Source organism: Ambystoma mexicanum, chromosome 4p (genome assembly GCF_040938575.1).
Source record: "Ambystoma mexicanum isolate Mex_15411 chromosome 4p, UKY_AmexF1_1, whole genome shotgun sequence".
Taxonomy (NCBI): Eukaryota; Metazoa; Chordata; class Amphibia; order Caudata; family Ambystomatidae; genus Ambystoma; species Ambystoma mexicanum.
Window position 1 is genome coordinate 1,251,608,966 of NC_090927.1, and position 17,840 is coordinate 1,251,626,805.

At 44.6% G+C, this 17,840-nt stretch overlaps 1 protein-coding gene across 1 annotated transcript in view; it reads right to left on the reverse strand.

Annotated features, from left to right (window-relative positions):
* LOC138453779 (PHD finger protein 7-like) overlaps nucleotides 1-17,840 on the reverse strand; it is a 1,510,505-nt gene that overhangs the window by 471,784 nt on the left and 1,020,881 nt on the right. The window contains exon 9 of the mRNA XM_069606924.1: nucleotides 8,417-8,523. Coding sequence (XP_069463025.1) covers nucleotides 8,417-8,523 — 107 coding nt within the window. The remainder of the gene's footprint in view (nucleotides 1-8,416; nucleotides 8,524-17,840) is intronic.

The window sequence follows — 17,840 nt, forward strand, 5'->3', positions numbered from 1 at the left end:
GAGGCCATTAATACCCTACAGAAGATTTATTATTGTCTTATATGAATTAGGATCCAATTAGATATCATGTGTACAGGTTACTTTTAATGCTGCTATCAATATAAAGAGCTAATGTGTGCAGGGGGGGCTAGGTGGAGTGGAAGAGAGAAGGTCTTGTGAGTATCGATGTAAATGCTCCTAATGAGCAAACCTTCCATTGTGTGGGAGAGAGTGTTACAGGGTGGCTTGGAAAGTTACAACAAAGGATAGATAGGCTATAGAATTGCTCACAGAAAACATAAATCATCAGTGGTGGATGAACCTCTTTTTCTAGGATAGGAATTGGACAGGAGCAATAGTAGATATACATGAGGGAGGGGATGCCATTAATACCCTACAGAAGATTTATTATTGTCTTATATGAATTAGGATCCAATTAGATATCATGTGTACAGGTTACTTTTAATGCTGCTATCAATATAAAGAGCTAATGTGTGCAGGGGGGGCTAGGTGGAGTGGAAAAGAGAAGGTCTTGTGAGTATCTATGTTATATGTTTGCTCTGTTACTTGTTAAAACGAAATGACAATCAAACATGTGCGTTGGCCTCTTGGCAATTAGTGCTACAGTAGCATGTTGACAGGTTTGTAAAGAAACTCTACATTTGTGCCTAGCCTGTTCAGCTTGGAAGAAGCTGTTCTGCCTATCCTTCTTTTCTGCCCAAGCTACCCGCATATTTCCTGGGGCAATTTATTGCCCATTGTCAGGGATAGAGGGTCTTCACAATGTCTCACTCCTTTTTTAAAAAAAAAAAATAGCTTCTGGATAGGATTGGAGTTAAGACACTACAATTGTTTTTAAGCTTTGTACTGAGGTTTAGGAAGAACGTATAAACGTGGCTCTGAGAATAATTCTCAGAGGACCTTGTGTTGGATGATTATTTTCTTTTTATGATTATTATTAAAGATGATTTTAGCATTTAATTGTAATAGGCTATTGTCCAAATATTGTAAGCCACTGACAAGTGTGAATGCTCATTTTGCATTGTTAGCATTTTAAAGCTGTTATAAAATGCTAGTCTTTGGCTGTGATTTTTATTAGCTATGATGTATCGTATTACATTGATAAGTTATTGTGAATTTGGAGCACATATGTATTGCTTAATTGTTCTAATGTTTGGGAGTTTTATGGATTATATAATTGAAAATAAACTTAATGAATGACTGAAAATCAAAAATGCAAAGGAAAACTATTAACCAAAATACAATAAACTATTAAGCAAGCCCATAACTGTGCCTTCTGGATCAAAGCTGCTTGAAATCAAAAGGTTAGTTAGCGTTTTGTTTGTTAGTCCAACAGTCAGGAGTGCTGCGAAGATATTCTTGTTTACTGAATACACATTTCCTTTCTTATTTGCCAGTCCACACTGGAAATACAGAATATTCCTGAGGTAAAAATAAAAAACAGTCATAATAAATATTTCTTTCCCATGTTGAGTTGTGAATGAAATATATCTCCCAAATATAGTGATATATACAATCAAGCTCTACACTGCAAACCATAATTTTAATTTTCTAGTCAATGTTCTTTTATAATAGTTCATTATCAATGGGTAACTCAAATGTCAAAAAAGGGGGTTGGGGTTATGGGCGCTGTATCAGGATATTAGAACTAGTAGTTTATAGTGTTTTCTGCTGCAGATGGTGAATCACTAGGCTACCCGTGCCTAGCATGTGAATTAGAATTAACAACTGATCGAGTCACCATACATGCACCGACACATGTCAAATAAGAAGCATAAATAAATGATGACAATCAAACATAAGTGCCAGTGCCTGATTTAATGTTGAAAATGCTACAGAACATGAGTGCCAAGTGTCGACATATGTTTTGACCACGTAGGTCTTTCTCACGCCACAAAACAAAATCTAATTTGAGTTTCATAAACTCCTGGCTGTGAAGCCTGAACGAAGCGATATGGCAAATGTTGATGGATGCGGGTCAAATGTCGGAGAGACCGTATATTCTATAGTGTCCGTTTAGATCACATTGTGACGCTTCAAAAGGCGAACCCGTACTAGTTCAGTATTATAATATATGAACAAGTGCCAGTTTGCCTGAGCACAGAGTCACCGCTCTGAGTACAAGAAACCCGGTCAATATATAAGAGAATTCCGTTAGTAATGTTAGCGGACGCCTCAATACGGCATGTTCGGCGTGTTCTGAGAAAACTACTGGCAGCACGACCTGTGCCACTTGAGAATAATCGTAATTGCGATAGAGTCATGTGATAGACACGCAGGGGCGTTGCTAGGGGGGGCTAAGGGGGCTATAGCCCCTGATCTTTTGGTTGTAGCCCCGGATAGAATCTCAGGAGCTACAGCCAAAAGACTAGCTAGCCCCCAGTCCCAACAGTTCCAACATCAGTGTAGCCCCGGATCTTTTCCAGACCTAGCAACTCCCCTGTAGACACGTAAAGGTCATCACGTGTGAATAACATCCATCGATTTTAAAGAGAAAGTAACACGCTTAGGAGAGAGTGTTGGTCTGCTATTAGATGCCTTCAGACTATGCGAGTTCTAGGATGAAATAGCTATTTATGATACAGAGATATACCTCCATTACAAAATGTATATGTTAGAAACGAGCATCTAAATGAATTGCTGAAACATATAATTCGAGGCTCTGTGTGTCCAATGAAGGCGCATGCATGGACTACACGTTTGAAATGACTGAATATGTTAATAGTTACCCCTTATAATTTACAATTCAGCCCTGCAATGCTCATGTTGGCATTGTTGGGGGTTTCTCAGGTACTTCACTGAACATATGTATTAAAGAGCTGGGTAATGAAAGCTATTTACAAAACATATCATGCAGATGCAATGCCACAGTAACAATAACAGCGCATAAATCCGTCAGGGATCTTAATATCTCCACTTTCAAAAAAGGTTTGTAATCTTTGATAAATTAAGGACTTGTTTGTACCTTTTCAGTCAAACTTTACCAATATATGTGGCCACTTGTGTTTCAGCATATGATAATGTTGGGCTTTTTATTTAAAGACATTATCAAGTGCAAAGTGAACTCAGAAGTCGCATTAGCACTGAATTTTCAAATCATAAATAATGAAAATGTACAAAACATTTACAACAAACTATATGCATACGCAAAGGCCAAAAACTGTTCATTTACAGCAGTGAAAACTGTCTCGATATGAGATCTTTCAGATAGGTTTGTCAAAAGCAATTGTTAGTTAATGCTTCTTAATTAAGTTTGTCCTTGTAGATGTACACATGCATTACTTTCAGCCATGAAAACAATATAATGTAGTTATTTCTAGTATCTAATTGTGGGATCTTGTATTTCCAGTTGATTTTTGTGGACTAATTAAATCATTCATGATTTCTGAATCATAAAATGTGTTATGTGTGGTAAGATGGCCATGGGGCTGGTTCTGGAATGATGGAATGTGTGCATGCTATGCATTCGCTCTATGTCAATTTGGGTAAGGATGTGGATGGATGAAGACCTGCTTTTCTAAATCCTTTGCTGCCCTGCATGTAGGCCCCACAAATTAACACGCTTGAAATACCTGCAGATCCTCCCTCATTATAACACTGGTGATGAGTGGAGAACAAGTGGAAATGTTAGGGCCCCCACTACCCATTGATGTGAGATATTCAGTATGGGGCCCTGTGGCGAGTGCGCCTATGCCTGCATTTTCTGTGTCCAGGCCAGCACACACCTGTCTAAAGACGCCAGTGTGCTGAACAAATATATTTGGTGTTAGGACTGATTTTCTGTACTCTGGCCTGGTGGATAGATATATAGAAGGACAACCTATATTGTGACAGGAACAACTCTGGGGAGCTGTAGCCAAACCAGTTCAAGGTAGCAAGGCGAGTGGTCTGGGCTAAGTCTAAAGAGATGGTGAGCTTGTAAGGGGTCCAAAACGAGCACACACAGCAAAGCAGTCAAGGAACACAATTAGACAAACAGGTATAAAAATACTTTTTTACCTATGGCCAAAATAACACAGTGAAAAATTACTACATACAGGTAATATTATCACTCAATACTAACAATAGAAGATTAGTGTTAATACTACAAATCCACAGAGAATCATCCCTAACCTCAGAATTCTATCCCTAAGTTGTATGGAGCCTTGTGCCCAAAAGTTCAGCAAAGTTCCACGCAGTTTGTTAAGCTGGAAAAAATGAAGGCAGGGTCTCTGGGCTCCAGTAAACAGTTCCAAGGATCAGGGGAGGAGTTAAACTAGCTAAAACATGTTTTCCCAACTTTCAGAGTGCTTGTGTGAACAAGCAGTGTCAAAGCCAAATGTTAGAAACATTTTTATAAAACTTAGCAAACTTTTAAAGGGAGTTTAGGGGTTTAGGTAAGTATCGCTATAACTCACCCCCATACTTCGATTCTTCATGAGACTGGGCAGGTCGGTTGAAGGTCTGAGGTTGCTTTCTCCATCATCAGCCTCAGCCCTTCATCCCCAGGGGTTGCAGGTTCCAGCAGATCTCTGGTCGGTGTATGATGCTGATGCAAGGACTCTCAGTGGAAGAATTCAGTAAAACTCGATGCAAGGCCCCTCTCGGGACAGGAATGGACGCAGGTAAGCAATTTCGGATGACGGCCCCTGATGCACGGCGACACAAAGGGATTAATTTGCCACGTTCAGATTTTCTCTCCTATCTCGGGTCCCCTTGATGGTAGGACCAAAACATTTCGCAGAGTTAGGTCTTGTTGCACAAGCGGAGGATCCCCTAAGTTCCAGGCCTCAACTCGGAATAGCGGTGTCTGCAGCACGGTAGCTCTAACTCAGAGCTGGTCAGCCACAGGGCGGTCCTGAGGCACTTCCGAAGGCTCTTCTTTGCAGGACTCCAAGCTGACATCGAGAATGGATGTTCGCTCCACTCCAAAGGTTGCAGCACCTTCGCAGGACTGCTGGAGATCTTGCACAGGACAGTGCATTCCCAAGGCAGCAGGAGAAGTTGGTCGCCAAGCCTTCTTCCGACGGTTTCACAGTCTCCTTGCACACTTTGTAGCTGGACAGGAGTCTTGGCTCCTTCGGTTTCTTCCAGGATCTCTCTAGAGTGGTTGCAGGGGTCCACCTCTTATCCAAAAAGCCCGGTAAGAGCAGCAGCCCCCACTAGCCAATGACAGATCTGCCCCACACATACACCCCAGCAGTGGTCCTATCAGGACCACTGGCGGCAACACTCATTAATTCCTGTCAGACACACTGGCACCAGTATGTGGATTGGGACCAAGCAAAAACAAAGAGGTGATGGTTGGAAGGTTTAGAATATATCCTAACCTCTGGCAGTGCTCTGGGCAACCCTCCAGACCATCGTCCCTCGCCTGCCAAGCCATTACAGAAGGGGAAAGACCATATGCAAATCAGGCTTGATCTCACCCCAAAAGGGGCAGTCCAGTCCGAACTGCTAGACCACATCTCTTCTGCACGAGACCACAAGCTGTCTTTCTTTCTTTTCCTGCCCTCCCCCTTGCAATTGGTTGGAACAGTCAAGTGTCTCTCTGCCTCTGTTCCGGGCAGCCCTTGCCTTCTGGACTGCAATCTAGAAGCATCCTTTAAGGAAACCACTTGAGGAGCAGTCTTAGGGGCTGGTTGATGCTCAGTGAGTAGTTGTACATTGATTTTATTCTGTTTTTGGCCTGTTTCATGTGCTCCTGTGGAAGAGTTTGTGTGTTGTATTCAATCGTTTTTTGACTAGTTTGTGCTATTCTGGTGGGTTTATCTTGGGCTTTCTGTGGCCTCTCACCCCGTTGTCTGTGCTGACCTGCCTCTCGAGGGTGCAGTCCCGGGGGGTGTAGTCCTTTGTTTGTTCCTGGCTTTCTTCCTGTCCCCACACTCCCCCTTGCAATTGGTTTGAACAGTCAGATGTCTCTCTGTCTCTGTTCCTGGCAGCCATTTCAACATGCCTTCCAGTCTTTTTTCAAGTTTTCTGCTGCACCTCTGTGACTCTCCCTGTGCCCGTGATTGGCTGTTGCCCTCCAGGCAGTAGGCTCTTAACCACACCCCCTAAGGCAGCCGACTGTCCATGCTGCCCCTTTTGGCTAAGGGCCCCCAAGGAAAAGGACAGCTGACAAAGAAGCAACTCCAGACTGTGTTTGCCCGTGTTCGCCCGAGAAGCCAGTAGACAGCCATCAACCAGCAGGGACTGACAAGATAAGTGTGGTCTGGGTGGGGGGAGTACAGCAATCAATGTATTCCAAAAAGCCCTGCCTCTCTTATTACCTACACAACATAGCATACCAAAATTAGCCAGCTAGTAAAGAGTACCCCTATCACTGCTGTGTATCAACCGCTCTGTGGTGTTATTTACTGTTGTGTCCCATGCTTAGGCGTTCTCCCTCTATCCAGATATCTCAAATCTAGGTGTTTTGCAATTACTGTTGTGCCTCCAATTTAGGAGTTCACACTCTGTCCAGGTGAAGTCTAGTCATCCATCACACTTGGATAGAATAATTATGGAGATTAGTCATTTGTCACATCAGATAGCACGGTGTAGATTAGCCACATAGAAGAACTTAGCGAGTAGCCAAAGCACTAACCACCTGCTTCTATCTTCTCAAACACACCAACCCAAACACTATACACGCCCACTGGTCTAGCAAACCTATACCCTAACACAAACCCAACACAAGCAACAAAGACTTACAACAACTAACCCGGGTACTGGACTGGACCTTACACATACGGACACAACAAGCCAGTGCACACAACATTAAACACCTTCCAATCTAGCCATAAAACACACATACACACCCCAACATGACCAACAGCCACACAGAAAACGCCCAAAGCATTGGACCTTACCAGTATGGAGACAACAAGCCAGTACACATCAGTTTCTCCTGGTTCTGGACCTATCCTATCATTCTTCCCTTACTAACCAACAACGTCCTCTTTCTTGCAGAGCCACGTGAGCGCCTGGAGACTGCCCTTGGGTGGTATTGTTGCGTGGTATAAATCCACATAACATAACTTAACCTAAAAGGAGCACAGCTATCTCTGCAACCACAAAACTGGCCCACCGCTCTCCTATCCTATTATCCCCAACACCAAATAGAAGGTAACGTGCATGTACCCACTTCCATTCCGCAACTGGCACCCCATATAGACTCACTGAGTTGTGAACTGTGTTGCCCAACAATGTCTCACATCAAGCTAGCTATTAATTAGCAATATCTCACAACTAGGTAGACTATACTTTGTACTAGCTAGTCCAAAAAAAATTGCATGCATCAGCCAGCATCACAATTAAGACAACATTGTGAAGATTAGCATTGGGTCACATCTAGACAGAATTGTGAAGATTAGTATTGCGTCATATCTAGACAGTACTGTAATAGTAGCTTGCGTCATATCTAGACAGAATTGTGAATGTCAGCTTGCGTCACATCTAGACAGAATTGTGAAAATTAGCATTGCGTCACATCTAGACAGAACTGTAATACTAGCTTGCATCACATCTAGACAGAATTGTGAAGATTAGCATTGTGTCACATCCAGACAGAATTGTGAAGATTAGCATTGTGTCACATCTAGACAAATTGTCATACTAGCTTGAGTCACATCTAGACAGAATTGTGAAGATTAGCATTGCGTTACATCTAGAGAGAACTGTGAAGATTAGCCTCTGTCACATCTAAACAGAATTGTGAAGATTAGCTTGCATCACATCTAGGGAGAATTAGGAATGTCAGCTTGCATCACACCTAGACAGGATTGTGAAGATTAGCATGCGTCACTTCTAAATAGCGATGCCACTAACCAACCCCACTAAACAATCTCTCCTCTCTGCATACACATCTCAAACTCGTAACTAACACAACCATACCTCTAATACACAACAAACCACACACACTTCACCACACTGTAACAACAAAATATACTACACATAGCCTCACGCAACAGCACAGGATGGCTCCCAACCGAAAAAGCACACCTAAGCTCAGCGAACAGTGCAAACCGAACTGAGGCTGCCAACAGAACATCAACGCTCTCTTGCCTTTCTCCGGCTCAATTCTACTAACCTTCCTACCCTTTTCTCTTTTCAGATTTGCCAGAGCGCCTGGGGACCACTCCGATGGTGACGGTGCATGGTACAAATACCTTTAACATTAACAACTGTCAGGACATCGTGGTCATGCCCACGCCTGATATTTCAACTGCAAAGCAGCTGGCGATCACTGGACGCCGTGGAATCCATTTCCCAGCATGTCAGGAACAACGCATCTTCACATAAATTGCAACGGCACGTAAACACACGGTAGGTGTTTACAATAGGTAAACATTGTTGGAAAATATACTTATATGCCAACATCTGGTTTCGTAAACACTGATTGTACAAATTGCTATTCTGCCATTATTATAGCGTTTCATCAAATACAAAATACCTTTCAGGAATATGAATACCCATACGAAGCATTTCTTTCACAAATTTTTCCTCGTTGCAACAGATGGCACACTTGAAGTGGTAAAGGCCAGCAATGAGTGCAGATTTCTAAAATATAAAAAACACATGTTGTTACTTGAATCTCTTCTCCTCATAGAAAATACCTAAGATTAAAACACTGACAGCGGTCATGACAAATCAACAAAACTTGCATTACAATAACTAAATATAATGGGGGGGGAGAATACCATTTGTGAATTTGATCATGCAGAAATAAGATTTTTAATTACTGCCTGATGTCCATGGGGCCTACATGGTAGCTTCATTCTTGTGTATATTCAGTTTAACTACCAACAAATAGCTGACAGAATCATTGCCACTTAGAGCACAAATGGTACATGATTGGGTTGTAAGGTGAGGAAAAACTCAGAAATGTACTATTACACGTTACATGTAAACTGTTAATTTCCTCTGCATTTTTCAACAGTTTACCATGATAAATATATTCAAGTACAATATCATTATAGAATGTTATGTGATTGGGTGCATTAAGAAAAATAGTAGATATGATTTGTTAGGAAAGTGATGCCCAAACTACGAAATGGAATGTATTTAATAGACCTTTTTCAAAATGTTACACCAACACCCAAATAGTATTCTTGTATAACTCCTGATGAGAACAGAAGAATATGCTCTGGATGTGAAACTACAAGCCCTAAGACCCTCAGGAACTAGATCTTATAAAACTTTTAGGCTTAAAATTGGTGCCCGGGTTAGCAAAGTGGAACTCATTGAATGCAGACACATAAAGGAAGAGTATGTGGATTGACCTGGTCACTGAAACAGTGACTGCTGCCTCCAAACATCCACAGCATCATGAATAGACCAACACTTTGTATAATGGCATAGCCCCTCCCCAGGACAATTCCCTAGCTTAAATCTATTCAGGTGTTCTTGATTACGTGACTTGAAGTACCCCTTTATATCAAAGGCCAGGCAGGAGGAGACTGTCACAGTGCATCATTGGTAACTTCTCTGATTCAGCATTATCGTGGGCTTTGTAGTTTGTTAAATTTATGAACAGGTGTGCAGCTGTTGTGGTGATGGATCGCTAGGTGGCTGATCACCTGCTTAGGAAACATGGTGCAATTTGCAACAGGGATATATGGCTATCCCTCTACATCACACAATTTAAACAGTATGCTGCGGAAATGGGATAACACATGCAATATACTTAATTAGGCCAGGACAAGCAGGACATTTTTTTTATCTTTCTAGGAGTACTTGAATCCTACAAATACATGTTCGACTTTAAGGAATGAAAAAAGAAAGGTGTAGAGGAAAGACTTCTGGAATGTCAGAGTATCCTCAGTTTGTGATTTCACAGCAATTAAATGCAGCTGTGGTTTTGCCCAATCTTCCCTTTTCACTATGCAGCTAGGTTAAATCCATTGTTCTCTTTTCAGAGAAGTTAGAGGACATCAAAGGCGACTTGGGTCGTGTTCATATTGTGGCAAGTACACAAACTGTGTTGAGCCATGTTAATTTCAAACTTCATTTTGGTGACTGTGCATCCCCTTCACTTGTGTCACAAAAGTTGTGCATAACTCACTAAGAGCATTTGAATGTCTGGATCTATAGGCACATATTAAGAGGCCGTTTTTATCCTCTTTGCGCAATTGTACAATCAGGCAGCCATTTCTGTGAATTTTAAAGTGCATCTCGAATTTACAAACGAGATACGCTTTAACATGCGCAGATACAAACATTCTACTTTACATGTTGGGAACAGGCACAGGAGGTTATGCTTTCTAATTCTTTAATGCATTAGTTTTTAAATGATGCATTAGTGGTATGAATGGCTGCTCTAAATAATTGCACTATTTCATTTTATGAAATCAATTTATGTAATGCTGGACAAACTTTTTTCATATGGATTTAAAGAGATATTTTGTATTTAGGGCAAATTCTTTTATGAAATAATGAGATTATGAAATAATGAGATACATAACATGTTTTAAGAGTATTATGTATATGTTATTGGAGTTTTTTTGTTTTAAGTGTATTTCTGTATATGTTAGTGTAGTTTTTTTAAAATCTGTATAAGAAATTAGGTATTGTATTTTCTTGAGATGCATTATCTGTTGATTGTATGTTTCTGAGATTATTAATGTAGTTTAAGTTACTTACCTGTAACTATTGTTCTCCAGCATGGATTCACATGCTCATGAATATTCCCTGTCGTCAGGCTGGGAATCCTCTATAAAAGAAAAAATGGCTCACTTTCACTTTAAAACTGTATTTCTCGGGGGGCGTGGCTAGGCAGCGCGCTATGCGGATGTGCCTGCCGTGAGCTCCGCTGAAAGTCGCCCTAATCAGCGTTATTATCGCATCCTGCAGGCTTACCCAGACCGCAAACTTACTGGATTGCCGGCGGAGGAGGAGGAGGAGGACCCCCGCGGAGCGCTACTAGTGAAAATCGGAGCGAAATACCAGTGGAATTTGATGAGGCTCCTCTGAGTCCCCCGAGACCGTTGCTGGCAATATGGCGGCGCACGCCTTTTACTACGGAGACCTCCCTTGACTCTACTGAACCGGAGCTGCGCCTGAGTGCCCTGAAGGCGGCTTTCCAGTCCCTCGAACGTGGAGTGTCATCCCCTGCAGGAACGGGTCAGGTGCTGAGCCCGAAGACGCAAGGCTTGGATCACCTCCGGGGCTGGAGGAGGAGCACCCTGCCGCGGGAGCTCCTGATCAGGGTGTTCGCGCGAACGCTGATCGGCGGGGTCGCGAGACTCTGCTGGGGCTGGAGAGTGGGATCCCCCTCCGGACGTGTGTGCAGCCTGGGAGCTCCTTGCCCCCCGCGAGACCTGAGTCGCAGCTCCGCCTCCTGCCTCTCATCGCGCCACAGAGAGCAGAACCCGGTATGTAGCGGCGCCTGTGAATGAAACCGAGTGAACACCGCCCTTGTTCTGCACCTTGCTCCTAGCTCGAAGGCCGGACTTACTCTCGGGCAGTGACCACCATCCCTGTCCCTTATACAGACCTTTGGGAACTGGGACGCCCACCGGCTGCGTGTGTGGGTACGGGGGAGGTCTGAGAACTCTGGCCTGATCGCTTCTCTTGGGATTGTGAACCCCTGGAGCACTCCAGTTACCCTGGGGGAGCCATTGACAGGCCCCATTACCTCCCACCTTTCAGCGCCAATACAATCTGGTCCCTGGAATCCCTGGCAATGCCCAAAGTGATAACAAAGAAAAAGACACAAGATATAAAAACCTTTCTAACGCCCCAGGTGCCACCCGCTACCCAGAGTGACTTAGTGACAGTGGACATTCATCCGCCTCCTGTCATAGACCCTCCCCTGGAGATGGCTCTCTCCAAAACAGACTTTGAAGAGATTCTAAAAGCTTTCAAACAAGAGATTAGCCAGGAGATCAAGGCAGACATATCCACCTCAAGAGATTCATTAGCTAAATCTTTAGTTGAACTAACTACTCACTTCGGTGGCCTTGAAGCAAGGGTTAATGACGTAGAAAGCGTTACATGTGAGCAACAACACGATATGGAAGTCCTCATGGAGCGGGTGCGAACAATTGAAGAACACCTGGAGGACATCTGGGGTAAACAAGCAGACCTTGAAAATAGATCTAGACGCAATAACATACACCTTCGAGGGATACCACGACAAGTTTCGGACCAAGATCTGCCCAATTATGTAAGCAAACTCCTTCGGAGTATATTGAGCCTTCCCTCCTCGGAGACTCCAGTGGCACAAAGAAACGTGGGGTCGCCATCCTGGTGCGTAAGGGCATCCACCTGAAAACACTGAAGATAATACGTGATGGGGAGGGGAGATTCCTGCTGATAGTAGTCATGCTGTGGGGGCGGAAGATGACCCTGGTCTCGCTGTATGCCCCCAACACCAAGCAGGACATATTCCTGGCCTCCCTCTCAGACACTATAGAGCAACACGCTGAGGGTGAAATAGTTCTAGGTGGAGATTTCAACGCAGTGGTAAACCCTCTCCTCAACAAGACCCTTCCCCCAACTGCAAATGATAAGAAAAATGTCTTGGCCATTACTACTCTGTTGCGAGAACACTCCCTTATCCAGGCCTGGAGATTCCTACATCCGGAAGAACGAAATTATACATACTTCTCACCGGTCCATAAGGGGTTCTCCAGATTGGATATGTTTCTCCTCTCTGACACCCTTATTTCATTGACAACGGATGTTGAAATCCTCCCGGAAAACCTTTCAGATCATGCACCAGTCCGCTTATCACTAATTCCCCCCCAAGCAGTCCCCCCTTTAAGGCCTCCTTGGAGGTTAAATTACCTCTTACTGGAGGATGAAGCGATTCACGCCCACATAGCTGAAACTATTCAACATTTTTTTCAAGAGAACGATACAGGGGACACAAACCTTGGGGTAGTCTGGGACACTGCAAAAGCGGTTATCAAGTGACGCAGAGGGGGAGGGCTAGGAAGGTCTTGCAGGCTCAGCTGAAGGGAGAATGTCGGAAGCGTGACACCATACATAAGACCAAGAACTCACGCCGATCCCTAAGAGATCTCCGCATAGCGAAAAAAGCTTTAGAGGCGCACCACACTACTAGAGCGGCACACTACATGCTACGGGTAAAACAATATTTTTACATGAAAGGACAAAAGGCGAATAGGCTTCTGGCGGCGAAGCTTAAAAAACAGGCTAAGCGGAACAGGATTGACTCCCTTCGAGACCACCTGGGCAGAGCCATTCTCTCTGAAGAGGGGAAACTCTGCATAGTTGAGGCCTTCATTAGGGAGCAATCGGCTCCCCATGTTGGGAACCCACATTATGCCAGGCAATTTATACAAGAAGCGCGACTCACTCAAATCCCTCAAATCTTATGCACTGCATTGGAAGATCCCATTACAGCCCAGGGAGCTGACGATACAATCAAAGCCCTTCCTACTGGCAAGGCCCCGGGCCCTGACGGGTTCTCCAATAAGTTTTACAAAACCTTTCAATCTGAACTAACCCCTCACCTTACAAAGTTGTTCAATTCCCTATGTGAAGAGGAAGCTGTCACGCAGTCGATGGCAGAATCTTCCACCACGTTCATTTTAAAACCGGGTAAAGAACCAGCGGAATGTGCATCTTATCGCCCGATAGCACTTCTCAATTCTGACGCAAAGATTTATAGCAAGATTATTCCCCGTCGGTTGGGTGAGATTCTCCCTCTCGTTATAGACCGCAATCAGTCGGGGTTTATTCAAGGGCGTTCGGCATTCGACAACATTCGCCGAGCGATTAACCTAATATCCTTGGATCCTTCAATCCCTGGGACACTCTCTCTCCTCTCGTTAGACACCCACAGGGCATTTAATAGTATGTCCTGGGAATATATACAGCTAGTTCTGAGGGGTTTTGGCTTTGGCCCTAAATTCTCTAGACTAATACTGTCAAACTTTCAAACCCCATCGACGCGTGTGCGGGTTAATGCCCAATGGTCTGCCCAAATATCCTTGCACAGGGGCACCAGACAAGGATGCCCCCTGTCGCCGTTAGTTTTCGCATTCGCGATGGAGCCTCTAGCTCAGCATATACGCCTTCATTCAGGGATCAAGGGATTTGAGCATAAAGGGAAATGCCATAAAGTCGTGTTATATGCGGATGACATTCTTTGCTTCCTTAGAGACGCTCATAGTTCCTTACCCACCCTGGTAAATTCTTTGGCCCGGTTCGCTACGATCTCTGGGTTTACAATAAACTTTGGAAAGTCCATGGGAATGGGATTGACTGAATTTCAAGCCACTTTGGCAGCTCTCCAATCCACATACCCATTTCAGTGGAATTCCACACATATCACTTATGTTGGGGTGCGCTTAACTCCATCGTACGAGGGTCTGCAGAAGGCCAACATTCCCAATCTTTTCAAAGAGGCCAAGGATTCCCTGCACAGATGGAGGGATATCCTGGCTCGAGCGAATTAACGCAGTCAAAATGACTCTTCTCCCAAAGCTTTTATACTCATTCCATGCCCTTCCTATACCAATTCCTGAGCATGAACTCCTCGAACTCCAAAAAGAAATTAGCAAGTTCACATGGCAAGGAAAACAACAGAGGCTCCCACACAAACTGCTTACGAGGGCGAAATCGTCGGGTGGCCTAGGGCTCCCTTCTATTTCGAGATACTTCAGAGCCGCACAGGTGGCAGGTTTGCTGGGCTGGTCAGGGCCACCTGAGCATTGGCCTAAATGGTGTGAAATCGAACAGGCTGAATCGACCACACTCTTACGCTTCCTCCCATTTCTCCCAAAAGAAGCACAAACTCGCCAAACCTCTCTCCTCCCAACCACGAAAAATACACTGCAGTGCTGGGGAAAAGCTTGCACACAACGAGGCATTCCGACGGGTCTGGGTCCCCTATCGCCCATCACTCAGAATCCGGCTTTCACTCCGGGCCTTCAACCTAATGCATATCACAACTGGTCGGAGGGGATACCCCTAAGGTTACGGGATCTCTATGAAAACTCTATACCCTTGACCTTTGAGCAATGTAAGTCGAAATATGTGATCCCCGATTCAGAAAGGTTCCGATATTTACAGTTGTGTCACTGGATCTCACATCCGAGTGTGAAACAAGCAGCTAATAGGCCCCTGACTGGGATTGTATTGACGGTGCTAGAGGGCCAGCAGACCAATAGAATAGCTACCTGCTATCGCCTTTTGGAGAACGCCCCGATGGAAGAGAAATTACCATACATGCTCGCATGGGAAAAGGAATTAGGGGTTACAAACCCCCTAGACTACTGGCAGAAGATTTGGAATAGGGCCCACAAAACCTCACGGTGCACAGCGATTAGGGAAGGCGCTCTTAAACTATGTTACCGCTGGTACCTATCTCCACATAGACTTCACGCAATGAATCCCGAAATTCCAGACACGTGTTGGCATGGATGTGGGGAAAGGGGTGATTTAAGCCACATGTGGTGGCATTGCCCAATTATGCAAACATTCTGGCTGGAGATAAGATCCAAAATCAAAGACATTTGCGGTGCACTACTTCCAATGGACCCCCAAATCCTGTTGTTGGGCGACTCTCCTGATGATGGAGTGTATCCATTGTCGGGCCCCAGAGCCAAACTAATCTCCCACCTTCTCATGGCTGCTAGGCTCACGCGAGCCCAATTTTGGGAGGAGGTGGAGGGCCCACACACAGCATACTGGTGAGTCAGCCCACACACAGCATACTGGTGGGTCAAAATCTGGGAAGTACTTGCCATGGAAAAATTGGCGGCCACGATTGATAAGAAGCTCCCTAAATTTATGAAAACATGGGGCCCTTTCCTAGAATATGTGCAGAGAGGGAACATATGTTTTTTCAGCCAAGACTAGTAAAACTCTTGTTGAACCCATGATGACGATTCGAGAATGTATAAAATGTATGTTTTGAATAAGCAAAGAGGACCCTATGTGCTTTTTTGTTTTTGTTTTTTTTGTTTATTTCTTTCTCCCCTTGCCCTAGATATCCTTGGAATAGTACATAAACTCAACGCGAATGGATCTTGTTCAAAACGTTTCATAAGAATTTATTAGTTTATGAGCAACAGTTGTGTTGTTAAATAAGATAAAAGGAAGTCCTGACACATGAATGGCAAACTGCAATACCGATTTATGTTTGCTTGTTATTGAATTAAATGTTATGTGATCCGGGATTTCAATAAAAAATAAATTAGAAAAAAAGAAAAAAACTGTATTTCTCCTCTAAACCAATCACTGTCCTCTGGGTCATACTGCCCACATCAAATGACCGTCCTCTCCCTAAGCCCTGCCTCTGGCAGCCATCTTCAGATTTGGTAAGCACGTAAAGTGGCAGTATGACCAAGAAGAGCCGCAGAGGTGCCAGAGGGAGGGTTCGCATATGAATCCATGCCAGACCCATGCTGGAGAACAATACTGGAAAGTAACTTAAACTTTCTCCAGCATGGGGTCTGGCATGGATTCACATGCTCATGAATAAAGAATACACAGCAGTACAACATTACACAACCACGGAAAGTGGCAAGGCTCAACAGAAGCTACTAACTCTTGCCTCTGGAACAGACTCACCTCAAGTTAACAGGTTGCGTAGCTCTGCTTAGCCGACTCTGGACTCTTCCCTGGAATCCCTGTCGACGCGTAGCAGCCCTGCAAATGTCCAGCAGGGGCACACAAGACAGGAACGCTGTCATTGCAGCGATCGCTCTGGTGGAGTGGGCTCTCAGGGGGCCAGGCAGCGGTCGGTTCGCCAACCGATGGCAGTGCATGATGCAGCCGGAGAGCCATCTTGAAATAGAAGCCTTGGACAAGGCCTTTCCATGGTTCACGACCGGCACCACGTAGTAAAGCACTTCCACTTATGGCCGTAGCACTCCAAAGTCGACGACGCCCTGCATTCCGCTGGTAAAACCGGCAGGCTGTCGCCGGACTCCTGATGAATGACCACCGCCTGACTTGCCAGAATAACCGGGGCATTACAGCCCTGGCGGTCCGGTAAGTCAGGCGACGGCAATTGTTACTCCCTATTCCCATTCGAGTCCCATAGCACTCAAAGGGAATGGGGAGGACGGAAACACTGGAACTGTGCGCAACAGTGCCAGTGCTTCCGTCAAAGTCTGCTGGCGGGTGCCGTTCCACCCGCCAGGGTCAGACCTTGCAGGCGAAACAGCACCCGCCAGCAGACTTGTAGTTTGCTAGTCCGGAAACAACGGTGCCGGTAAGCCTACTGGAAGTCACCAGCTCTAACCAACGTTAGTGCTGTCATTTCAGGGCAAGTGCCAAATGTTTCTGACTCCTCACAAATCACAAATATTCACATACCTGCTAATGAACACAGCCTGTCCCAAGGCACCATGAGGGAGGCGGTTTCCGGCAATACATCGGGTGGAAGCTCACCAGACTTCCGGTCATACGCTGTTGTAGTCTCGGCGGCATAGGGGAACTTTTGGAGGGCGAAAAATCTAGTTCCTCCATGTGTCCTCTCTTCGTTCCTGGAGAACTGGTTGTAGTGGAGACTGAAGATAGAGGGGCTCATGTTACAGATAGAGAACCTGAACATTGAAGGCCACGCAGACCTGGTTTACGACGTTTCAATTTTAGCGCCCATTATTTTGCACAAATTAGGCAAACAGGTGCGGTTATCTTTGGACTTCAATTCTAATAATCAGCATCAACTAGATGACATTACTAAGGTACTGCTGCACTGCCCGATGTACAAACAGATATCAGTAATTTATATAAGTTCAGAAAGCGTAATAGGGGGTAACGTGCATAGTTTGGATGGGTCGAGGATCTTAGAAGCTGTAAACTCCCCATGCTTCCCAAATGGCCTGACACAGGCAGAGTTTCTGACCATTGATGAAAATGGTCCAGGTTGTAATCATGCTTGTAACAGGTCG